General features: G+C 53.2%; 2 protein-coding genes across 2 annotated transcripts; one reads left to right on the top strand and one right to left on the bottom strand.

Annotated features, from left to right (window-relative positions):
- Positions 1 to 1025: 1025 nt before the first annotated feature.
- MGAT2 (alpha-1,6-mannosyl-glycoprotein 2-beta-N-acetylglucosaminyltransferase) lies at positions 1026 to 2884 on the top strand. The gene has a single exon (XM_069857108.1). The coding sequence runs from the start codon at positions 1060 to 1062 to the stop codon at positions 2371 to 2373; it is 1314 nt and encodes a 437-aa protein (XP_069713209.1). The 5' UTR covers positions 1026 to 1059; the 3' UTR covers positions 2374 to 2884.
- Positions 2885 to 3993: 1109 nt separating this feature from the next.
- On the bottom strand, positions 3994 to 23194 carry DNAAF2 (dynein axonemal assembly factor 2). Its single transcript, XM_069856939.1, has 4 exons — positions 22546 to 23194; positions 20705 to 22020; positions 7526 to 7672; positions 3994 to 5383 (listed from the first exon to the last, which is right to left on the bottom strand). Exons 1-4 carry the CDS (start codon positions 23192 to 23194, stop codon positions 4817 to 4819), a joined length of 2679 nt encoding a protein of 892 aa, XP_069713040.1. The 3' UTR covers positions 3994 to 4816.
- Between the last annotated feature and the right edge of the window lie 384 nt (positions 23195 to 23578).

Raw genomic sequence — 23578 nt, 5'->3', positions numbered from 1 at the left:
GGATGATGTGACTGAGAGCAGCCCTAAGGAGAAGGACTTGGGGTGCTGTGGGGTGGGAAGCTCCAGATGAGCCGGGAATATGCGCTTGAAGCCCAGAAACCAACCATGTCCTGGGCGGCATCCAAAGCAGCGTGGCCAGCAGGCCCAGGGAGGGCATTCTGACACTCTGCTCCGCTCTGGTGAGACCCCACCTGGAGTCCCATGTCTAGTTCTGGAATCTCCAATTTAAGGAGGTGGAGCTGTTGGAACGGATCCAGAGGAGGTTACAAGGATGATAAAACAGCTCGAGCACCTCCCATATGAGGCTGAGAGAGTTGGGGTTGTTCAGCTGGGAGAGGAGAAGGCTCGGAGGAGAAGTTACAGTGACTTTCCAGCACCTGAAGGGGCTACAAGCAAGCTGGGGAGGGACTGTTCACAAACGCCTGGAGTGACAGGATGAGGGGCAACGGGGATAAACTGGAGAGGGGCAGAATTAGACTAGACATAAGGAGGAATTTCTTCGTGATGAGAGCGGGGAGGCCCTGGCCCAGGTTGCCGAGGGAAGCTGCGGCTGCCCCATCCCTGGGGGTGTTCAAGGCCAGGCTGGATGGGGCTCGGAGCCCCTGATGCAGTGGGAGGTGTCCCTGCCCACGGAAGGGGGTGGGCCTGGCTGGGCTTTGAGGTCCCTCCCAAGCCGAGCCCCTCCATGACCCCGCGGGCCCTCCTCGGGCTCCCCCCGCCCCTCGGGCTCCGCCACCCCCTCTCGTCCCCCTCCCCCGGGGGCCATGGCGGCCGCGCGGCCCCTCCGGCGGGCGGGGCGGGGCGGGGCCTGGCGGCGGCGCGCGCCAATCGCGAGGCGCGGGGGCGGCGATGGGCAGCGGCGGCGACCAATGGGGAGGCGGGACCCGCGATCGACGGGCCGCGCGGCCAATCGCGAGGCGCCTCCCGGGCGGGTGGGCGGGGACAAGGGGAGGCGGGGGCGGTGCCGCGGGAGGAGGAGGAAGAGGAGGAGGAGGAGGAGGAGGCGGAGGGGAGGGAGGGAGGAAGGAGCGGGGCGGCCGCCGCCGCCGCCGGGAGAGGATGCGGCTGCGGATTTACAAGCGCAAAGTGTTGTTGGTGGCCTCGGCGCTCGCCCTGTGCGCTCTGGCGCTGTGGGGAGGAGGAGGAGGAGGAGGAGGCGGCGGCGGAGGGAGGAAGCGGCCGCAGCAGCAGCAGCAGCAGGCGGCGGGCGGCACCGGGGAGGCGCCTCGGGCGAGCAGCAGCGAAGCCCCGCGGCGCAACGGGTCGGCGTGGCCGGCGCCGTGGGGAGGGGAGAACGAGACGCTGCGGTACCGCTCCCTGGTGTACCGGCTCAATTTCGACCAGGCGGTGCGGGGGGCGGCGCGTTTGCCCGCCGAGGTGGCCCTGGTGGTGCAGGTCCACGAGCGAGCCGAGCATCTGCGGCTGCTGCTCGAGTCCCTGCGCAGGGCGGCGGGCGTGGAGAACGTCCTGCTGGTGCTGAGCCACGACCTGTGGTCCGAGGAGCTCAACCGGCTGGTGGCCCGCGTGGACTTCTGCGCCGTCCTGCAGATCTTCTTCCCGTTCAGCATCCAGCTGTACCCGGGCGAGTTCCCCGGCCACGACCCCCGCGACTGTCCCCGCGACGCGGGCCGAGCGGCCGCCCTGCGCTCGGGCTGCCTCAACGCCGAGTACCCAGACTCCTTCGGGCACTACCGCGAGGCGCGCTTCTCCCAGACCAAGCACCACTGGTGGTGGAAGCTCCACTTCGTGTGGGAGCGGGTACGGGCGCTGCGGGAGCACGCGGGGCCCGTCGTCTTCTTGGAGGAGGATCACTACCTGGCGCCGGATTTCTACCACGTCCTCAAGAAGCTGTGGGCCTTGCGCGAGCGCGAGTGCCCCGAGTGCCAGATCGTCTCGCTGGGCACCTACAGCCCCGTCCGGGGCGGCTTCGCCGGCCGCGCCGACAAGGTGGAGATGAAGACGTGGAAGTCGACGGAGCACAACATGGGCATGGCCTTCGACAGAGACACCTACCAGAAGCTCATCGAGTGCACGGATGCCTTCTGCACCTACGATGACTACAACTGGGACTGGACTCTGCAGCACTTGACTGTCTCTTGTCTTCCAAAGTTCTGGAAAGTGCTGGTTCCCGAAATCCCCAGGATTTTCCACACGGGGGACTGTGGCATGCACCACAAGAAATCCTGCAGACCATCCACCCAGAGTGCCAAAATCGACTCTCTCTTGAACAGCAACCAACAGTACCTGTTCCCCGAGACGATGACTGTCAGTAAAAGGTACTCCATGGCACCGCTCTCCCCTCACGTCAAAAACGGAGGATGGGGAGACATCAGGGACCACGAACTCTGTAAAAGTTACCGCAGACTTCAGTGAGGAGCCTTCTTGCAGCCTTTTTTTTTTTTTTTTTTTCCCCTTTTTGAGTTGTCCCATCCTGTCTTTTACAGGCACACGCCTGTGCCACGAGCATTTATGAGTTGGTTTCTGCTTTAATATGAATAAACATTCTTGTAAAAGGTGTCCCAAAAATAGTAATCTTTCATCTTCGGCAGCCACCATCTGGAAACGGGTTCCTTGCTCAGCCCCTTCGGAAAGCCAACGTCGCTGCGTTTACTGGGAGGACAAAACTTGTCTTTCAGCACATCTTTTCGGGTGCCTGCGTGCTTCAGTGTCGGGGTTTTGGCCCATTGGGGTGGTGGGCGGCAAGCGAGGGCACCAAGATCTCCCAGCTCCGGTCTGGGGTCGCCTCGTGCCCGACTTGGTTTGGTTGCGATGTCTTGATGAATATATGAAGGAAATAAAAACAAAATATCATTGTTTTTACTACAATGTAGATAAATAAATATATGATTTTTTTAGTTCTGCCGAAATAAAGTTCAGTTGTTTTGTAAAACCAGAAGTTCTCGATTCTCACAAAAAGGCAATGTCATCCCGTGTTGCTAGAAAGCAAAGCGGGGGGGCCAGGGCGGGGAAGGTCTCATCTTTAATCTTGAGGGCTGAGCGAGTGCCAGCACCCGTTTGAGTTGTATGCATTTAACTTCATGAAATTTTTAATAATGCTCGCTAATTGAGGTAGACTGGAGTGACAAATGCGCAGCGCAGGCAACACCGCTTTTGTTTGGATCCGAGAGAAAAAAAAAGAGTTCACTCCCAGATTAGTTAGCTGTGTAATGCAACGGGTGGAAACCAGTGCTGGGGAGCAGGAATGGGAGCTGGGAATGGGAGTGAGCAGAGCCGTTCGTTAACATCAACGGCTTCGAGTCTAACGGTCCGAGTGCTGTGGTGGCCACTACACCTGGCAGCAGCACCCAAGCAGCTTTTTGTGGAAAGATGCATGTCAGAGAAAAAAACCACCATGCCGAGGGGACAAACGTGAGGTATTGGGAGGTGGATTCTGTACCAGCAGTTCTGGAAGGGAAAAACGGCTTCATTTGTTTAATTAGAGAAATCAGGGTTGGTTTAGGACTCACAGAGCTCTTGTAGCAACTGTTACTTGCGATGGAACGGTGTACAGCGAGGCTCTCCTCTCCCTACTGTTTGTCACCTGCTTTATGGGTGTGAATACATCTGTTACACAGCGGTTTGAGAGCACCGAGGGTTGTGAAATCCTCTATGGTGTCAGCAGGAGTTTATTTTGATTGCAAGAGGGTGTCTTTTTCCCCCCAGGGTAATTTAACCACCACGATTTGGTACCAGCTTTGGCGCTTGCCACATTCTCAGTTTCACAAAGTGGGGGCTGGTGCTGTAAAGGCCACACGTGTGCCCAGCAATTCGATCGCTCCCGTGGGAGCTGCACAGCTGGGACAGCCGAGCGGGGTTCTGTTTAGAATCATAGGATCACTCGGTTGGAAAAGACCTTGGAGATCATCGAGTCCACTAAACCAGACCCGGAAGCAGGGATATCAGGGTTTCACCCAGCAAATCCCAGGTGGGCTGCGCAGGGTGGACAAAAGTAAAGCTTAGGCTGCAGATGCTGAGGTTTAACAGAGAGCAATTCCAGAGCAGCCATGAAAGAAGTCAAATTTAACTTTATTCTAAAGCACTTGTGGCTTTTACAACTCAAAAGGCAAACGTTATTTCAGAACCAGAGAGAAAGGGAACTGAAAGTATTATTATTATTAGATGTTCTTTTGGTCATCGCAGCTAACAGGGAACTGTTTCTGAAAAGCAAAACTCATCTAGATAAAGTGAATCCATTTTATAAACTGGAAATACTTAGATGTGCAACGAGAGAGGATGTTTTTATTGTTCGGTTGGCAGACGGGGGGTGTGCGTGGATGCTGTGTTCGGAAGTAATGCACTGGGATGGAATACACGGTATAAATGTTGATTATTTCTAGGAGACTAATTAGAACATCCCCGTGCAATTAGGAATTTCATTTGATTGCTAAGAATCAGCGCAAGTCTAATCCTGCAGTGAGCACAAAATGAGAGGTTTGAGAAATGATGGATAGGTGGACCAAACCCAGTGATTCCTGCGGGAGTCACGAGAACAGGGAGACAGACACACGCTCCCTGTGATGTAGCAAGAAACTGGGAAAGTTATGTAAACAATAAAGATGCATTTTCCTTCCAGGAGCTCAGATTCGCCTTCAGCTGCATCTTTCTTGTAAGTAAAACTACTTCAGCCCACACAAGTGATGGGAAAACTCAGACCCATTAACTCCAAAACCATTAACAATTTAAGAGTTCAAAGCCAGTGTGTAAACGGAACAGTTCCAGTAGGAACTCGTTTCTCCTCTTACCCCTGAAGCCACAAATCCACGTGTGGAAGTCACAGTGATCATCAACCAACAGAAGGAAACCCTGAACAACTAAACTAGTCCAACTCGTACAGCAAACGATTCTGAAACACAACAGGGCAGCGCGTTACATGGTCCCGAATGATACACACGCTCCCATCCTCCGTGTTCACCTCTTGGAGCGTCGGGGAGGCAGCTCTGCTGCCCGAGTTGTCATGGTTTCCCTGTGCTGACCCTGCGGGGGCAGCCGCCTCCTCCCCTCCCGCTTTTGCTGGACCCATCGGCTCAAGGCCTGCTTGGTTTTCAGCCTCTGCAGCCACGGCTGCTCCGTCTCCTGTGACAGCACTTTCTAAATCCTTTCTCCCCGGTTTGCCAGGAATCACTGAATTGGTGTCAGAGGGTTCATTCTGCACACAATGGTGTGAACTACAACCTACTTCTCCTATTGTTTCAGCTGTTGTGAGAGATTGGGAAGTCCTGTTGGTTTCTGTAGAGCGCTCTGATTCGACTGTATCAGCTGCGGGACCATTTGTCTCTGCCTTTGTCTGGGGGCTGCTGCCCTTTGTCTCTTCAGCCTGATCCCCTCCTGAGCCACTGAGCATTTCTTCTTTCCCATCCCGTTCGGAAGAGGCTGCTTCCTGCGGCTGTCAAGAAAACAAACAGATTGTTTTATAGTTGAAACAGCTTAGACACACAAAACTGCTGTCAAGACAGGCCAGGACACTTGTTTCTCCAACCTCTACTTCCGAAAAGCCAAGTCAGTCTGGCGCTGAGGTTTTCCTGGTCTTGTACAGCACGTGGGAATGAGTGGCAGGGAGGTGGTTAGCCTCCCGAGGGATTCCTCCACAACAGGACGCGCTGCTGGGCAATGGCCAAGTGGTCACAGCCTCCGTCGCAATGAACAGCGGGGAAGCGGGTGAGGCACCACACCCAGGCTGTTCTCCTGAACTTAGGGCCATAAATCAGCCACGAGTCCAAGCCCTCATTGCAAGAGGCATGTTTTAACCTTGCAATTAGGGAAATTACCATCCTGGAGTATTGGAAAGGTGTAACTGGGACCGAGCTGTCTTTCTCAATTGATCCAGGTGAGTCAGCCTGCGAATCGCTGCAAGTTGCTGCAGGAGAGCAGGAACTTTGACTCGCTGCTGTCTAAACAGCAGCTGCGCCGTTTCACCAGTAGCTACTAATTGCTTTAGTGAAAACCAGCAGTAACTCAGATGTCCCTAGCAGTGGGCAGCCAGGATCAGGTGGGCAGCTCTCCAGAAGCAACTGGATTCATGGATTCAAAGACTGAGTCACGCTCTCACACACCCAGCCCTTTTCGACCCCAAACCCATGGCTCACTCCAGCGAGTGAGGAAAGAAACTCCCGTGAGTCCTTCTCAGCACGGGATGATTCTCCCACATGGGTGTGCGAGTGCTGTAAGCGATCTCAGCTTCCCCTTCCCAGGCAGCAACACATCCATGTTTGCTCTCCAGCAACCTGAATTTACATTGCTTGTGTACAACCCACGCTAGCGACACAAGTTAAGCCCCTCGAGTAATGCTGGAGCCACTCCCTTTGGGGCAAACTCCTTGGTCCTCCAGCACAGTTCCAGAAGTTGTGTGCTCCATCTGCACTTGCTTTCCAAGAAGCTGAGACACATCAACTGCATCTGCAGTCTCAGCTTTATGGCCACAGAGGTAACCTCATTGTCCCTGTGTATTATTCTTTCTTAAAGGAAACGTGGAAAGCTAAATGGATTTCTGATGCAGCGTCTATGAAGAAACCCCAGATGATTTGTGGGTTGTACCTCACATTTTCCTCTCTACAAAACTAATGTTGTGTGTTCTCCATCAGCCCATTCCTGCAACAGACTCGGAAACAACTGCCCTGTACGCGGAGAGGGTGACTGAGGGAGAAGGGCAGCCTGCATGAGACCTTAAAGCACAAGCAGCAAGTTTGAGACCAGTCCTGAAGATGAATGGTCCCATGTTTAATCATCTACACAACAGGAAAGCCCTGAGTGTTTGAACACTTGGACCAAATAGAGATAATGAAACCCAGTTATTTGCAGGCAAAATCCTCCAGGTTTTCACTGTCTGTGTGACAAAGCAGAGAGGGGGAAGCAGTGCCAATATCGAGCACCCTCTGTCCATCCTAAGGAGCAATTTCCATTCCTACCCCCAGCCAGGTTCTTGCCTCTCCACTCCCTCCTGACCCCAAGTCCCTCCAGGGAAGTTCACTTCTGGACCAAACGCCTGGGAAGGTGTTTGTGCATCTTTAACCACGGGCTCTGCTACCTGAGCCCCAACACTCGAGTACGTGAAGGACACGGGTTATTCAGTCCCTTATTCTGGTTTTGTTCTGATGACATCTACCATGGCTCATCTGTGGCACGTTGGCATCAGCTCTGCCCTGAAAGCACCTGGGGTCCCTCTGAATAAGGGACACTAGGTAGGTAATAAGTCGTTTTAATGTCTTGGCATCAGTGAGAGATGTAGTGCGTGCGTGCCACACTGAATTCCTGCAAAGAGAAAGCACTGTCCCTAACAATTGTATCGCTGTTCTCCATCTTCCCAATGAACCATAAGAGCTTTCAATCCCTTGGTCACATTAAACAGCACAAATGTGAAGCTAAGTTTCTTAAATCTGATGTTTATACTTTCAAACACACCCTACTCCACAGTCTTCCCTGCTCTATCAAGACAAAACAGGAACAAAGCCGTTCCGGTCAGAGCTGATAGGATCTTGCTGCGGCACATAAATCAGTCAGCAATATGTACCACTGCCAGGGAGATCCTTACCTTCAACCTGATTTGAATTCTGTCCTCAGTAACATCAAGCACTTCAATTAATGGCTGACTTTCCAGTGCTGATTGGGAGCAAGAGGAAGGGCATGAAACAGCATCTAGAAATCCATCAACGTTTTCTTCACTGACAAACAATCTTTCCTAAGGAGAAAAAAAAGAGGAGGTTATGTTCTTTTTGTACTGTGCTTCAGTGATACCGGAGCAAGAAACTCACTCCAAACAGAGCCAGGACTGATACACAACATGGGTTTCACATCGCATCTCGACAGAGAGAGAGATCCTCAGTCAGACATGCAGTCCTAACGAGGGGAAATGAAGACCAGTGATCAGCTCATTTCGATTTAACATTCAGATCTGCATCACACACACTGATAAAAGACATGCGCTCTTCCAATATATGATAATACACAGATTTGGACTCCCTCTGAAGAATGATTCACACCAACACTGCTCCACCGTCCTCACCTGTCTCAACATCAGGAAGGCGTGACACATTTAGGGACTTATTTCTTACGTTAAGGACACACAAACACCTCCTTGGACCCTCACCGCGGGACCTCCAAACCCTCAGACTCCCAGATCAGACCTCCTCGAGCCAACGTTATGAAACATGCATGACAGTATCCATTTCACACCCATCACCCACACTTCTCAGGTCTCCATTCAGGCAAGCGTGAACACCAGTAGGAAGGAACAGAGTCAACAGACACGGTCCAGGACGGGTTTTGAGGCTGTTCATACACAGTTCATGAATAATGTGAAACATGTTGCTACAGGTTTAAAGATTTAAATCAGTTCCAGGGAATTAAAGGTCCCAAAATATAACCCGGAGGGGCTGTTTCATAAGAACTACACAGCTTTCCGTGTCCTTGTGTTCTTCCCGAATCATCTGCTGTAGGCTGTGGGTAACAGCAGATGTTGGCACAACAGAAATGCTCGAACCTAGAGGACAGCATTTATGGTCTGTGTTCATATGCTCTATGAGTCCAGGCTGAGAGAGTTGGGGTTGTTCAGCTGGGAGAAGAGAAGGCTCCAAGGAGACCTGAGAGCAGCTTCTAGTACTGGAAGGGGCTCCAGGAAAGCTGGGGAGGGGTTTTTTACAAGGGCCTGGAGTGATAGGATGAGTGGAATGACTTTAAATTGGAAGGGGGAAGATTTAGATTAGACATCAGGAAGAAATTGTTCAGGCTGGGGAGGCCCTGGCCCAGGTTGCCCAGAGCAGTGGTGGCTGCCCCATCCCTGGAGGTGTTCAAGGCCAGGCTGGATGGGGCTTGGAGCCCCTGATCCAGTGGGAGGTGTCCCTGCACATGACAAGGGGTGGAACTGGATGGGCCTTCCAACTTAAACCATTCTGTGATTCTGTGTTCTGTGAAGTACTTTTCCTATTTAATGATGAACTCTTTAGTGGGAAACAGCGGGGGAAAGTTGCAAACCTTCTACTTCAAGCCATATTTCTAAATGTCTCAGCCCAGCTCTACTCTTTTGTCAACTCAATGGAAGTTAAATCCAATTATCACTGACATCTTGCGTACTGAGAAGCAAAAAGGCAACTCTGCACATTCCTGGCCCCCTGTGGATGCAGCCTTATGCAGAGCCAGATGCCACACGGTGTCTAAGGCACAAAATTCAACCGTCAACTCAGAAACAAATCCTGTACGGGACCAAATCAAACAGGGCCCTGTTTTTCTCACTATATGAGTTAGAAATCACAATATGAAAGTCACAATGTACCTACCATGAGGTTAAACACATCTCACGAGGTTCCACAGGGCCAAGTGCAAGGTCCTGCACCTGGGTCGGGGCAACCCCCGATTTCAGTACAAGATGCAGGATGACGTGATAGAGAGCTGTCTTGCAGAGGACTTGGGGGTGCTGGTCGATGAGAAGGTCAACATGAGCCAGCAATGTGCGCTCGCAGCCTAGAAGGCCAACCGTATCCTGGGCTGCAACCAAAGCAGCGTGGCCAGCAGGGCAAGGGAAGTGAATCTGCTCCTCTATTCCTCTCTTGTGAGACTTCATCTGAAGTATTGTGTCCAGCTCTGGAATCCTCAACATAAGAAGGAGATAGAGCTGTTGGAATGGGTCCAGAGGAGGCTACAAGGATGATCTGAGGGCTGGAGCACCTCCCATATGAGGACAGACTGAGAGAGTTCGGCTTGTTCATCCTGGAGAAGAGGAGGCTACAAGGTGACCTTATAGTGACCTTCCAGTACCTGACAGGAGCCTACAAGAAAGCTGGAGAGGGACTGTTCATAACGGCTTGTGGTGATAGGACAAAGGGGAACGGGTATAAACTGGGGAGGGGGAGATTTAGACTAGACATTAAGAAGAACTTCTTCACTATGAGAGTGGGGAGACACTGGAAGGGGTTGCCAAGGGAGGTTGTGGCTGCCCCATCCCTGGAGGTGTTCAAGGCCAGGTTGGACGGGGCCCTGGGTAACCTGATATAGTGGGATGTCCCTGCCCATGGCAAGGTGGTTGGAACTAGATGATCTTTAAGGTCGCTTCCAACCTAAACTATTCTATGATTCTATCACTGACTTTCAAAATGAGATGACTGAATTCATTTTCTGTCCAGGAAGGCTTAAAATCCAGGCAAACATCCAGCATCGGATGCTGAGGCGGCTTGTGGAAAGATTAAACTGCAGCAGGGCTGCCTCAAAAGAAAACTCTCCCGTAACACACACACCTCTTGCACATCTGTATATGAAGCTGAATGCTTATTCCCTCGTGCTGATCCTTTCTGCTTGCCAGAGAGGGGCCTTGCAGGAGTTTCAGGCTTGCAGGAATGTTCTGCAGGGTTCCAGAGAAGGTGTCAGGTTAAAAAAATGAGGCAGGGAGTACAGACACCAGCACTGAAACTCCCACAAGCTCACAAACCACATCACTGGGGAAGCCCTGGGCAGCACAGGAGAGACACACTCCCACCACCGTGAGCATCACTTTGCCCACGCGTCACAGACAAAGAAGCTCAACTCCCCTTCTGTGGGGTTTTCAGCCCACTGCCCAGCACCGTGGCTGCCCAGCCCCTCCTGGGATCCCATCTTAGCCTCAAAGGCAAGGGCAGCAAAGCATCCTTTGCTCCAGCACAACTTTCCTCACCCAGCTGGGAAACCTAAGTCACCTTTAGCGGACACCTCCGCTCCTTCACTCCCCATGTTTTCATTTTAAGAGCAAGAACATTTTCCTAAAAGCTAGAGACTTGTGATTTGAATGAAGATAAAACAGACACCAGTGTTTGTTACTGTTTTTCCTTAAAATAACTGTTACAAGATCTACACATCTCACACCCTGCTTGGGAGAAGAACCACTGTGGGCTTGGGGGCTCAGCAATCTTCCTTCGATTCTCTGCCTTCTCCCAGGCTACTGCGACTGGGAGCACCTCTTTGCCTCTATTTTTCCTATATAAAATGGGGAAAATAATCTCCTTTCTCTGTGTTTTGTCCAGTTAAAGCATAAATCTTTTGTGAACGCACTCTCTTACTGTGCATTTGTGCTCATAACAAAGTTGGCACCTGACCTTCCTCATGTCTATGAGCAGCGTGACAATAAAATGAAATCTCAGGAACAGGAATCGGAAGAGGAGACGCTTGAAAAGCCACTAGGTAATGAAAAGCTTTCTGTTACATCTAAATATTGCAAATCACAGAATCACAGAATGGTTTGGGTTGGAAGGGACCTCAAAGCCCATCCAGTTCCACCCCCTGCCATGGGCAGGGACACCTCCCACTGGATCAGGTTGCTCCAAGCCCCATCCAGCCTGGCCTTGAACACCTCCAGAGAGGAACAGCAGGACACAGTGTACACACATCAAAGCAGAGATACAAGGAAGAAGAACAGGAGCACCTTAGGAGAGAACTTAAGGTTGAGAGTGCTCTGTATTGAAACTGTGTGAGGCCACACTGCCCGGGAACCACAGCTCTGGGAAGGGAGCGACAGCCGTTCCTCCTTGGCGCAAGGACAAGCTGCACTTCGCCAACAAACCCAATAAATCTTCCTGAAGTGTTTTTTTCCCCCCATTAAAAGCAAAATGAATTATTTTCTTAACAGAAAATACTGCTAAAACAAACACAAAACCTTTTTTTTTTTTTCCTGATTGGTGCTTTACAGGAGGATAAAAGTAATCGCTTGCGATAATGTTCCTATTGTTTTGGCTAATTACTACAAACCAATTTCCCCAAGTTTCAGACCAGTTCAACCCCAGCTTCCCAGAGCACCACGATTACATTCCAAGCCTGTGTTTACAACGTTATCGCAGTGCTACCTGAGGGCCTGCCATAAATCAGGGTCCCTTGTGCCGCGCACGCAGGCAGTGCTGGGTTTATCAATATAATGATTATCATTACCCTGCTCTGCCAGGCAGCCGCCGTAATTCAGACTTTGCATTCACAGCGAGCGCACACCGAGGCGCTTACGTTACTGCAGATGTTATCAAAGCACAGACCTTGAAAAATGATTCAGGAATTTGTTTTGTTGGCTTGGAAAAGCACCAAAGGACAAACATCTGCAGATCATTCCAATGCCCCTACAGAATAATTGTTGGACTCGATCTTAAAGGACTTTTTGAACTGAAATCCCTCTGTGATTCTACAGTTCTTCAGTTTAAAGAGTTTATTTTCTGATATTTATGATTCTCTCTTAGCAACTCAGAATTAGATTTGTTTTCCCCCACATATGCTGTCATCTGCTGTTGGGTAGACATTCCTTTCTCCCTATGACTAAACTGAGACCAAATTAACACAAACATCAGCAGGAATGACTTTGGCTTTCAGCACATTTCATCATTCGAAGCTGTCCCCTTATCGGGCAGCACTGACAGCACAGAGCAAGTCCCCACTGCTGTCCTTCACACTCACATTGTTTGTTCTTCTGTACTTTACCCAAGCTCACAGCCAGTTACCATGCAGAGTTACCTCCCACGCAGGATGGAACTCCTTTAAAACCGGGACAGATTTCAGGCCTAAATTATTTGCATATCTTCTGTAATGAGAAGTTCATGCCAAGATGGAAAGGGACTTGGATCTGTGAGTTTCCTGGCCTCGTGGCTTGCAGGGTCCCATTGCAAACCAGCTCGATGTGAGAATTCGAAGCTCCCAATTTTGGTGAATCATAGAATTGCTTGGTTGGAAAAGACCTTTGAGATTATCCAGTCCAACTGTCCCTGTCCACTACTAAACCAGATCTCTCAGCACCTCATTCCCTGTCTTTTAAACCTCTCCAGGGATGGGGACCCCACCACCTCCCTGGGCAGCCTCTGCCAGGGCCCAAGAACCCTTCAGTGAAGAAATTTTTCGTGATGTCCAATCTAAACCTCCCCTGGTGCAGCTTGAGGCCATTCCTTCTCGTCCTAGTGACTGTCACTTGGGAGAAGAGACCAACATCCACCTCACCACAACCTCCTTTCAGGCAGTTGTAGACCATGATGAGGTCTGCCCTCAGCCTCCTTTTCTCCAGGCTGAACAGTCCCAGGTCCCTCAGCTGCCTCTCATAACCCTTGTTCTCCAGCCCCTTCCCCAGCTTCATTCCCTTCTCTGGACACGCTGCAGCCCCTCAATGTCCTTGGAGGGAGGGGCCCAAAACTAACCCAGGATTTGAGGTGTGGCCTCATCAGTGCCAAGTCCAGGGGCAGAATCACCTCCTTGGTCTTACTAGCCACACTGTTTCTGATCCAGGCCAAGATGCCACTGGCCTTCTTGGCCACCTGGGCTGCTGCTGGCTCATGTTCAGCCACTGTCAACCAACACCCCCAGATCCTTCTCCTCCAGCCACCTTTCCAGCCGCTCTTCCCCAAGCCTGGAGCTGCGCGGGGTTGTTGTGACCCAAGTACAGGACTTGGCACTTGGCCTGATTGAATCCTATTGGTTGCAGTCCATCGATCCAGCCCGTAGCCTGAAAGTACCTGTAGTGGAGGTGAAAGCTTTTGTATGGTAATTGTGACTGTGAAGATTAAAGAGCTCAGAAGAAGCTTTTGAGAGCTTCATCAGTAGGTTAATAATGCTTCCTACATAACAGTTTTGTGCAGTATGTTATTCCCACAATGCAGCTACCAATTAAAGGGTATTCAGAAATTAGTTTGTTTTATAGCGGAAGCAAACTCATTAGGTTTCTTAATGTCGTTTGGGAAAGGGATTACTTTGGAAAAAAAACCCAAATCAAACAATCACTTTGTTCTATTCTCCTTTTCTGTCCTCCTCTGACCTCCCAAAAAACTTGCTGGGAGTCCTGAAATGCCAAGCACTGAATTAACTGAACCAAAAATAAACTGTTGTAGGATTAAGCACAACAGTCCCAGTTTCTAGCATCACCTTCCAAGAAGTGACCCCTAATTGTTACATTAACGCTTTAGAGTAGCTTAGCAGTTGTGAATCATAACCCTGACTTCCAAAGCGAGCGTGTAACAGCTCAGAATAGCTGGGGATTAAGGGGTGCAGCGGCACAGCTCACCGGGCTGCCCCCACCAGCAGAGATCCAGCACCTCTGCTTGGATTTGTGAGCGCATCGAGGCATCCACGCAGCTCCCCAGCACAGAGAAAACCAACTCAGAGGTGGCACAGGCTTAAAACACCAACGTATCTTACACTCCCCTGCACAGCATACCTGCTGCCAAAGCAGAACGCCCAAGTCCAGGGGTTAGGAAACAACACGTGGCAGTCGGAGCGTGCAGTGAGCACAGGTCACAGGGCCTCAGTGTTATTTACCGGCTGCTTTCTGAAGGAAAGAGCAGTAACAGCTTCCAAAGGATCTTCCCAGGGCTCTGTGCTGTGCTGAGCAGAGAAATCACACCTCTTTTTTTATGTTCAGAAACACACCCGTCTAAAACAGTCTCCATGAAGGCATCTGCGTTGACACAGAAATTAAACAAAGATTCTGTATAGCTGTGATATTCCCTTCTATGTACCTGTGTTAAATATCCTCGCCAATGTCAAAACTGACACTCGATTCATACCATGAGCTCACCAGGAATGTTTAGTATCATATTTTTCATACTGTAAATGTTAAAAACCATCATGTCAAGGCACAGTAAAAAGGAAAGAGGAAAAAGCAGAGGGAAGCAAAGGAAACACTGCTCCCTCCTGTTCTCTGGAGCTGCGGGGGGTGGTCGGTTATGAGTTAAATCTTCATATTCTCCATAACCCAACACGGGCTTTATCACAATAGGGATGGGCTGACTGCAGTGAGGGAAGAGGGAAGTGCTGACCAGGAGAGCGAGCACACATCCTCTGAACAAAGTCATTCCAGGCCACCGAGAAGGGCAGGAAGGGTGTGGATCAGTGTGAATGGGAATTATTCCTCTAACCAACCCTTTTCTAATCACATGAAAACGAGCACATATGACCCAAAAACTGCAGGCAGAACTGATTATCCACCAAACGTGTTTCATATGAGAGTACAACCGAGCCTCCAAGCCTCAGATAAAGAAAACTCATGTGTATTTCTGTTCAGAATTGAGCATTCGACCCCAGGAGATCAAACATTCCAAGACGGTGCTTTACGAAGGCACTATTTCAGTAATTGCCCAACTCCAGCCCTGCTGTAAACCAGGACATTCTGGGACATGTTGTTCTCAGAAACCCTGCCTGGCAGGCTTACAAATTTTATTAATGGTTATTTAACTCTCTCATTCTTCTTTCAGCATTCAGTCCCCAGGCTCCACTGTCTCAAAATGAAGAGGAATGCTCTGATGCAGGAGCTTCCTAGGACTGAGCTCTCAGGATTTCACAAATGGAAGAGAGAATCACAGAACCGTGGAATGCCTTAGGTTGGAAGGGACCTCAAAGCCCATCCAGTTCCACCTCCTGCCACGGGCAGGGACACCTCCCACTGGATCAGGTTGCTCCAAGCCCCATCCAGCCTGGCCTTGAACCCCTCCAGGGATGGGGCAGCCACAGCTTCCCTGGGCAACCTGGGCCAGGGCCCCCCGACCCTCGTGCCGAAGGTTTAAGCGGATGAGCTGCAATGAAGCGTAACAGCGGGAGCCGAGCCCACAGCCAGTCCTTCAAGGCAAAGAACCAACGGTGATTCCGACAGCAGGGAAGCTGGGCAACTTTCTTAGCTCATGAGGCTCTTTTCCCATGGGCAAACAGGGCCTGGAGTGATCTCTGCAGAATGACCAACGCTGTGTGGTCCGAGCACATAGCCAGTGACAGAAGATCACTTTTAAACCCCTGAAATATGTGTCCCTGGTCCACAAAGTCCAAACTGACAGGACCTTTATTTTCCAAGGATGTGTGCTTATCACCAAAAGAGTGCGGATGTTGTGGCTTAACCAAGGAGTGAAACTACTTGGAGAGAAAAAGAAGCAATGGCTGAAACTACTGGAAGCAGCTGGAGCCAAGAGTCAGCAGAGAGACACTGAGAAAGTGGTGAAACCAAAGGACCATCAGGAGCAACCAAAGGAAGGAACATCACTACGGACTGCTGCACTGTGACAACTTGCTCAAAATAACCACTTGCTGGGGTGGGAATTCATGTATAGAAAGTGAGCTCTAAATAGATCATCTTCCAGCACAAGGATTCAGATGTATCCAACTACAAAAAGGAAAACCAGTCCTTGATATTCTGCTTCAAGAATGGCATCCTAAGGACAAGCTCAACTCATTCTTCTACCGATATCTGTATCACACCTGTGTGATAACGAACATCACAAGCGCACGAGGCAGGGTCGTGCAATTACTGGCACCGCTATTGTACGTGCAGATCTGGGCTGAAGTGCACAGGCAATCAGAACCAAGGGATACACATCCCAGCACATCACAGTCCAGGGACGCGGCTGCTGATGAGACATTCTGCTCATGCAGTGAACAATCACCACAACACATTTTCCTGGCTGTTGGGCAAGTTAATGGGAGACAATTACGGATGAGGGTACGGTAGCAGCCACTGAGGAAGCTGTTCCTTGAAACAACACAGAAACCCATGCGCTCCAGTGAGAAGCAGCTTCCCATAAGAGAGCAGAAAAGGAATTTCATATCTGTAAAAACACCGGCCTCTTCTTCCACCACACACAACCCTCTGGCACTGCTACTGCGGGAGAAGAGATTAATCTGGATCAATGGGCCAAGGTAAACTGTGTGAAGTTCAACAAGACCAAGTACCAGGACCTGTACTTGGGTCACAACAACCCCGTGCAGCTCCAGGCTTGGGGAAGAGAGGATGGAAAGCTGCCTGGAGGAAAAAGCCCTGGGGGTCAATAGCGGCTGAACACAAGCCACCAGTGACCCAGGTGAACAAGAAAGTCAACAGCATCCTGGCTTGGATCAGCCATGGAGTGGCCACCAGGAGCAGGGAAGGGATTGTGGCCCTGGACTTGGCACTGGTGAGGCCACACCTCAAATCCTGGGTTCAGTTTTGGGCCCCTCGGTAGAAGAAAGACATCGAGTGGCTTGAGCACATCCAGAGAAGGGAACAGAGCTGGGGAAGGGGCTGGAGAACAAGGGTTGTGGGAGTGGCTGAGCTGGGGCTGTTTAGTCTGGAGAAAAGGAGGCTGAGGGGAGACCTTATCACTCTCTGTAGTAACTGAAAAGAGGTTGTGGTGCGGTGGGTGTTGGTCTCCTCTCCCAAGTAACAAGGGATAGGATGAGTGGAAATGGCCTCAAGTTGCACCGGGGGGGGGTTAGATTGGATATTAGGAAAATATTCTTTCCTGAAAGAGTGGAGAAGCACTGTAAAAGGCTGCCCAGGGCAGTGGACTCTCTATCCTTGAAGGTGTTCAAAAAGTGTGTAGATGTTACACTTGGGGACATGGTTTAGCATGGCATTTAGCAGCCCTTAAAAGGGCTGATGGTTGGACTGGATGAGCTTAGAGGTCTTTTCCAACCCTAATGATTCTGTGATTACAAACAATGAGACGGCAGCGTGACTGGGAGGCACAGGATAAGATTCCTGCTGGCCTGGGCCACCAGAATTTCCCCAAAGCGATGAAACAGGGTGCTGCTACTGTGTACATTCCTAAACCACTCTTCTATGGCTGGTGTAAGTCCTTGCAGATCTCCATGCAGGAACTATAGCTCTGACTTTTAGAAAGAGATTCAAAGCAGAAAAACATCAGAGATAGCAGCAGACAAATTGAAGAAATCAGCCTAAGTAGGAGAGAAGCTACCAGGAGCAAACTGTTAATGGACAGAAGACAGCACGTAAAAGTAGCTCTAATTAAATATTCATTTTTCTCACTTCACTCTGAGTGAATGCAGCTCTCGGCATTGGCACAGGCACTTCTGGGAAACAGCACGCTTAAAAAGAGAGCAAACAGAACAAATTATTTCAGACGATTCCAGCTGCTTCGCTTTGCAGGCCCCGTATCCAAAAGGACCAAAGCACAGAAGGAATCAATCTTTTTCAGCCCGCTATGTAAATGAATGGTGGGGAGGCTCGTGACTGATGCTAAACTTCCTCCTCCTCCTCCACCCAAAGCGTTTTGCAATATATAATGCATTTAGCGCATTCAAAGATGGTGTTAACTCACAACAAGGTAAAATTGACCAAAACCCCATTGCTTCATGCCCTTTTAACAACTCGATCACAAGATGTTCCCCCAGTCATCATAATGAATACACACCCCAAACACTTCCAATCGTTACACCGAGATGAAAACATGCAGAAATGTCCATTGATTGCAGTACTAAAGAGACACGACAGCAGAATTTCCTGTCCTGACGCTGATTTTTCAACTATATCCCCATGGACAGTCACAGAAAGCTGTTGTTTTCCCTTAAAACCTGCATTTAGACCCGCACACCACAAAATAAGCAAGCACACAGTCACACACCACAGTGTGTGATGAAAGAGATGGATATTCAGACCACCTGGAAAAGCAGCTAAAAAGCCTGTAGGTCCCGCCCCGTGCCTCTGCACCTACACAGAAAATAGGCAGTAGATTCATGATGGTTTATTTGACGTAGCATCAGCACCCAGTACTTGATGACACCAATTAGCAATAGTGCCGGATGCGCTGTGGTCTCATTGGAAAAGACACTGTCAGCAGTGGCCCAAGTGGCCAAGAAGGCCAATGGCATCTTGGCCTGGATCAGAAACAGCGTGGCCAGCAGGAGCAGGGAAGGAATTCTGCCCCTGGACTAGGCACTGGTGAGGCCACACCTTGAATTCTGGGTTCAGTTTGGGCCCCTCACTCCAAGAAGGACATGGAGGGGCTGGATCGTGTCCAGAGAAGGGAACGGAGGTGGGGAAGGGGCTGGAGAACAAGGGTTTTGAGAGGCAGCTGAGGGACCTGGGGTTGTTCAGCCTGGAGAAAAGGCAGCTGAGGGCAGACCTCATCACTGTCTACAACTGCCTGAAAGGAGGTTGTCGTGAGGTGTGTGTTGGTCCCTTTGCCCAAGTGACAGGTGATAGGAGAGAGGAAATGGCCTCAAGCTGCACCAGGGGAGGTTTAGATTGGACATCAGGAAAAATACTTTCACTGAAAGGGTTCTCAGGCCCTGGCAGAGGCTGCCCAGGGAGATGGTGGAGTCCCTATCCCTGGAGGTGTTTAAAAGACGGGGAAATGAGGTGCTGAGGGATCTGGTTTAGTAGTAGACACACACAGTTGGACTGGATAATCTCAAAGGTCTTTTCCAAACAAATAATTCCATGATTCTAAGACTTGGAGGTTCCGCTCAGGAAGAAGCAAAGGAAACGCACAGCCAGCAGTTCAGCATGGGTAGTTCTCAATAAATCCATCATCTTCAATACTTAACCAAAAGGATCAGTCTGTTGCAGAAAAGGTCTGCAGCCTGCTAAACAGGAAACAAGATGTGAGTACTCAGCTGCACAAATACTCATTGAGAAAGATCTCCCTTTCAGACGTATGCAGCATTTTCTAATTGCAGGGTTGGAGCAATTAAGATACTTAAGGCTCCGTGCCAGTGGACAGTGGGATACTTTAAGCCTGCCAGTTTTCTGGACTTGCAGCCCCAATCAGCAATGAATGTTATAGTTCTAAAGTAAAGACAGACTCAAAATAACAGGGATGAAAGGTAACAGAAGAATTGTGCTGCTTCAGTCCACTGGGAGGTGTTCCTGCTCATGGCAGGGGGCCTGGAACAGGTTGAGCCTTAAGATTCCTTCCAACCCAAACCATTCCATGATTCTGTGATTCTATGAAATTCTGAGCTTACAGAACGACGTAGCTTTCCAGAAAACTGGTGTGAATGCTTCTTGACACGAGTGCCTCAAGGTGAACGCCCCTTTACAGGAACACTGCTGTTCTCAGCAGGCACCGCCAGCTGGATGCAGCAGTGCCAAACTCCTCCTGCCACAGGAGCATCACTGCCCGGCCACCCATGAAATAATAAACCATCTCAACTAGAGTAAGATTCTAGAATCATATTGACAGGACAAGGAGGAATGGTTTGAAGCTGAAAGTGAGGAAATTTAGATTAGATTTTAGGAAGAAATGTTTTCCTGTGAGGGTGGGGAGGCCCTGGCCCAGGTAAGCTGTGGCTGCCCCATCCCTTGAGGTGTTCAAGGCCAGGCTGGATGGGGCTTGGAGCAACCTGATCCAGCTTGAGGTGTCTCTGCCCATGGCAGGGGGTGGAACTGGATGGGCTTTGAGGTCCCTTCCAACCCAAACCATTCCATGATTCTATGATACTTAGACTGGTAGGAAGAGAAGATGACAAACCAGCTCAGCAAACCGGCAACAGACAGCCGTTCCCAGCTGTGGTTGGGTGTGCTGATGGCTGTTAAGTGGGAGTTCTGTCCTGGAATACAGACACCAGTACGCTCACTCCACACACACCAGTGCTACATGATGCTGTGTGCGTGTGCCTGTATGTCTGATTATTCTAAACATCTCCTTTCTTTGTGTGAATGGGCTGCACGAGCCATTTCCACAGCCTTAAAGGCCAACGTTAAGGACAGAGGTCAGGCTCTGCTTTCACTCATCACGATTTCCCTTAGGAAAAAAGTGCAGAAGTCACTTAAGGTCCATGGATGAAGATGTCAGCTCGGAGATGTGACCTTTGTTACTGCTCGTGCAAGACTTGCACTAACGAGGTTGTTCCACTGACATCTGGTAGAAGGTCTCTGCGGGAAGCAGTCTCCATCCCTACCAAGATCTTCTGAACTCTAACCTCACAGCCCCCCGAGCCGTCCTTCCTACAGGACGGCCGAGGTGACGCAGCGCATCGGCACTCTGGGAAGCGCACAGTGCCAACCCTGCCATTCCAAAGGCATTACCTGCAAAGCGGAGGAGGCGTCGAGGCCGAAGTAGAACTTCTGCCAGTACCCGGTGCTGCCGGGGGCCTTGGCGAGCTCGATGGCAGCGTTGTGTGGGGACACGCTCACGCTGGTCTCGGGGGACGCCAGCCTGTGTGCAGGAGCGAACTGGAGGAACAGGGCATGGGCTCCCGCGCCGCTGGAGAAGCGGAGGCGGTAGTGGTTGGGGCCCACGGCCCCGCGGAGGCTCTGGGGCTGGATGCCGGGCACGTGGAGCACCAGCGCGACCGAGACTTCGTCCTGCCGGCACTGGAAGGGCGGGCAGGCGGGCAGCGCCATGGCCCGAGGGGACACGGGGGAGGCGGCACCGGGGCGGGGACCGAGCGGAGCCGTCTCGCCGCTCGCCGACGTCTCCCCCGGGCCCCGAGCTCCGTGCTCCCCGCCCCGCTCCTGCGCTCGGGGCTCGGACTCCTCCCGCGGCTCCGCCCGGGGTTCTCGCTGCTCCTCTCGCAGCTCAGGCTCCTCCCGCTGCTCCGCCTCGGGCTCTCGCTGCTCCTCTCGCAGCTCAGGCTCCTCCCGCTGCTCCGCCTCGGGCTCTCGCTGCTCGTCTCGCAGCTCGGGCTCCTCCTGCGGCTCCACCCCGGGTTTCTCCCGCTGCTCGTCTCGCAGCTCAGGCTCCTCCCGCTGCTCCGCCCGGGGCTGCGGTTGCTCCGCTCGCAGCTCGACCTCCTCCCGTTGCTCCGCCCGGAGCTCCTCCCGCTGCTCCGCTCGGGGGCCCCGCTCCAGCCGCTGCTCCGCTCGGGGCTCGGGCTCCTCCCGCTGCTCCGCCCCGGGCTCTCGCTGCTCCGCTCGGGGCTCGGGCTCCTCCCGCGGCTCCGCCCCGTGCTCCCCGCCCGGCAGGAGGGGCAGGGTGACGCGGAGCTGGCGGCGGTCGGTGCAGAAGGCGGCGCGGCCGCGGTCCGGATCCACGGGGCAGGGCAGGCGCAGCTGCAGGCGGTAGGCGGGTCGCTCGGAGCGCAGGAGCAGCTGGCGGCCGCGCAGCTCCAGCTCCAGCGCGGCGGCTCGGGGCAGCAGCGGCAGCTCCACCGACACCTCCAGCTCCCGCCGCGCCGCCCCGCCGGCCGCCCCGCGCCGGTAGTCCTGCAGGTCCACGTAGGAGCGGTGCGCGATGCTCCAGCGCGGCGTCGTGGCGGCGGCGGGGGGGGGGGCCGGGACCGGGGGGAGGCGGTGCAGCGGGGAGCGGGGGCCGGGCGGCTCCGGAGCGGCGGCAGGCGATTCTGGGGCGATGTCAGGCGGCTCCGGAGCAGTGTCGGGGGACAGCGGGGTGCCAGGCCATCCTGGGGCCATGTCAGGCGGCTCTGGAGCAGCGTTGGGGCGCAGCGGGGTGTGGATGCCAGGTGGCTTTGGAGCAGCGGCGCTGGGACAGAGCGGAGTGTGGATGTCGGGTGGCTTTGGAGCAGTGTCGGGGTGCAGCGGGGGGTGGATGTCAGGAGATTCTGGGGCGCTGCCGGGCGGCTCTGGAGCAGCAGCGCTGGCTCCCAGCGAGGTGTGGATGCCGGGTGATTCTGGGGTGATTCCTTGTGGCTCTGGAGCAGCAGCGCTGGCACCGAGCAGGGTGTGGATGCCGGGCGGCTCCGGAGCAGCAGCGTCGGGGTGCAGCGGAGGGTGGATGCCGGGTGATTCGGGGGTGATTCCTTGTGGCTCTGGAGCAGCAGCGCTGGCACCCAGCGGGGTGTGGATGCCGGGCGATTCGGGGGTGATTCCTTGTGGCTCTGGAGCAGCAGCGCTGGGACACAGCAGGGTGTGGATGCCGGGTGATTCTGGGGTGATTCCTTGTGGCTCTGGAGCAGCGGCACTGGCACCCAGCGGAGTGCGGATGGCGGTGGCCTGCGGGACGCCGCGGTAGCTGGTCCCTCGCAGGACGGCGGCGTTGTTGCGGTCCAGGCTGACCCCGCGGTGCCGCTCCACCGCGTCCATGGCCGTGTCGGCGAGCAGGCGGCGGAACCGGGCGCTGCGGGCGGCCAGGCGCAGGGCGGCCGGGTGGAACACGACGTCGTAGACGAGGCGGCGGCGCGGGGAGCGGCGCCCCGGCTCCTCCCGGCCCGGCGGCAGCGCGTAGGGCAGCCACAGGCGGCGGCCGCCGGGCTCGGCGCGGGCCTGAGGCGCCGCCACGGCCGGGTCGGCGCACACGTTGAGGTAGCAGCGGCGGGAGCCGTCCTGGCTGGTGAGCAGCACGAACCCGCCCGCGGGGTGGAGGAAGCGCAGCTCCACGCCGCGCTCCCGCTCCAGCGCCGCCAGCTCCCGCTCGTACAGGCGGCGCTGCGCCGGGTCCGCCAGCTCCGCCGCGAACTCGGCGAACAGCGCCTGGAACTGCGGGTCGCGGAAGGCCCGCAGCAGCCGCTCCGCCTCCTCGGCGCTGAGCTCCGGCGGCTCCGGCGGGGACCGGGCCGGCCCCGAGGCGAACGGCGCCGCCATGGCCGCCCGCGTCGCCTTGGAGACGGCAAACAACATGGCGGCGGGGCGAGCGGGAGCAACCAAGATGGCGGAAGGAGCGCCGACGTCTGGGCAACCAAGATGGCGGCCGCGGCGCAGGTGTAGGAGCAACCAAGATGGGGGATGGCTAGGAGAAACCTGGCTGGAAACTGCCTGGAGGAGAAAGACCTGGGGGTGTTGGTTGACAGCGACTGAACATGAGCCAGCAGTGGCCCAGGTGGCCAAGAAGGCCAATGGCATCGTGGCTTGGATCAGAAACGGCGTGACCAGCAGGTCCAGGGAGGTTATCCTCTCTCTGTACTCGGCACTGGTGAGACCGCTCCTCGAATCCTGTGTTCAGTTGTGGGCCCCTCACCACAAGAAGGATGTTGAGGCTCTGGAGCGAGTCCAGAGAAGAGCAAC

This window comes from Phaenicophaeus curvirostris, chromosome 5 (genome assembly GCF_032191515.1).
Source record: "Phaenicophaeus curvirostris isolate KB17595 chromosome 5, BPBGC_Pcur_1.0, whole genome shotgun sequence".
Lineage (NCBI taxonomy): Eukaryota > Metazoa > Chordata > Aves > Cuculiformes > Cuculidae > Phaenicophaeus > Phaenicophaeus curvirostris.
Note: the sequence above shows the minus strand (reverse complement) of the source record. Positions and strands in the feature narration are given on the sequence as shown.

Excerpts from the sequence above, each read along its gene's own strand:
- MGAT2 (XM_069857108.1), top strand. The coding sequence starts at position 1,060 with ATGCGGCTGCGGATTTACAAGCGCAAAGTGTTGTTGGTGGCCTCGGCG.
- DNAAF2 (XM_069856939.1), bottom strand. The coding sequence starts at position 23,194 with ATGTTGTTTGCCGTCTCCAAGGCGACGCGGGCGGCCATGGCGGCGCCG. Across the intron at positions 22,021-22,545 it reads CGCCATCCGCACTCCGCTGG|GATGGCCTGGCACCCCGCTG; the intron begins GTGCCAGTGCCG and ends ACATGGCCCCAG. Across the intron at positions 5,384-7,525 it reads GAATTCAAATCAGGTTGAAG|CCGCAGGAAGCAGCCTCTTC; the intron begins GTAAGGATCTCC and ends TTTTCTTGACAG.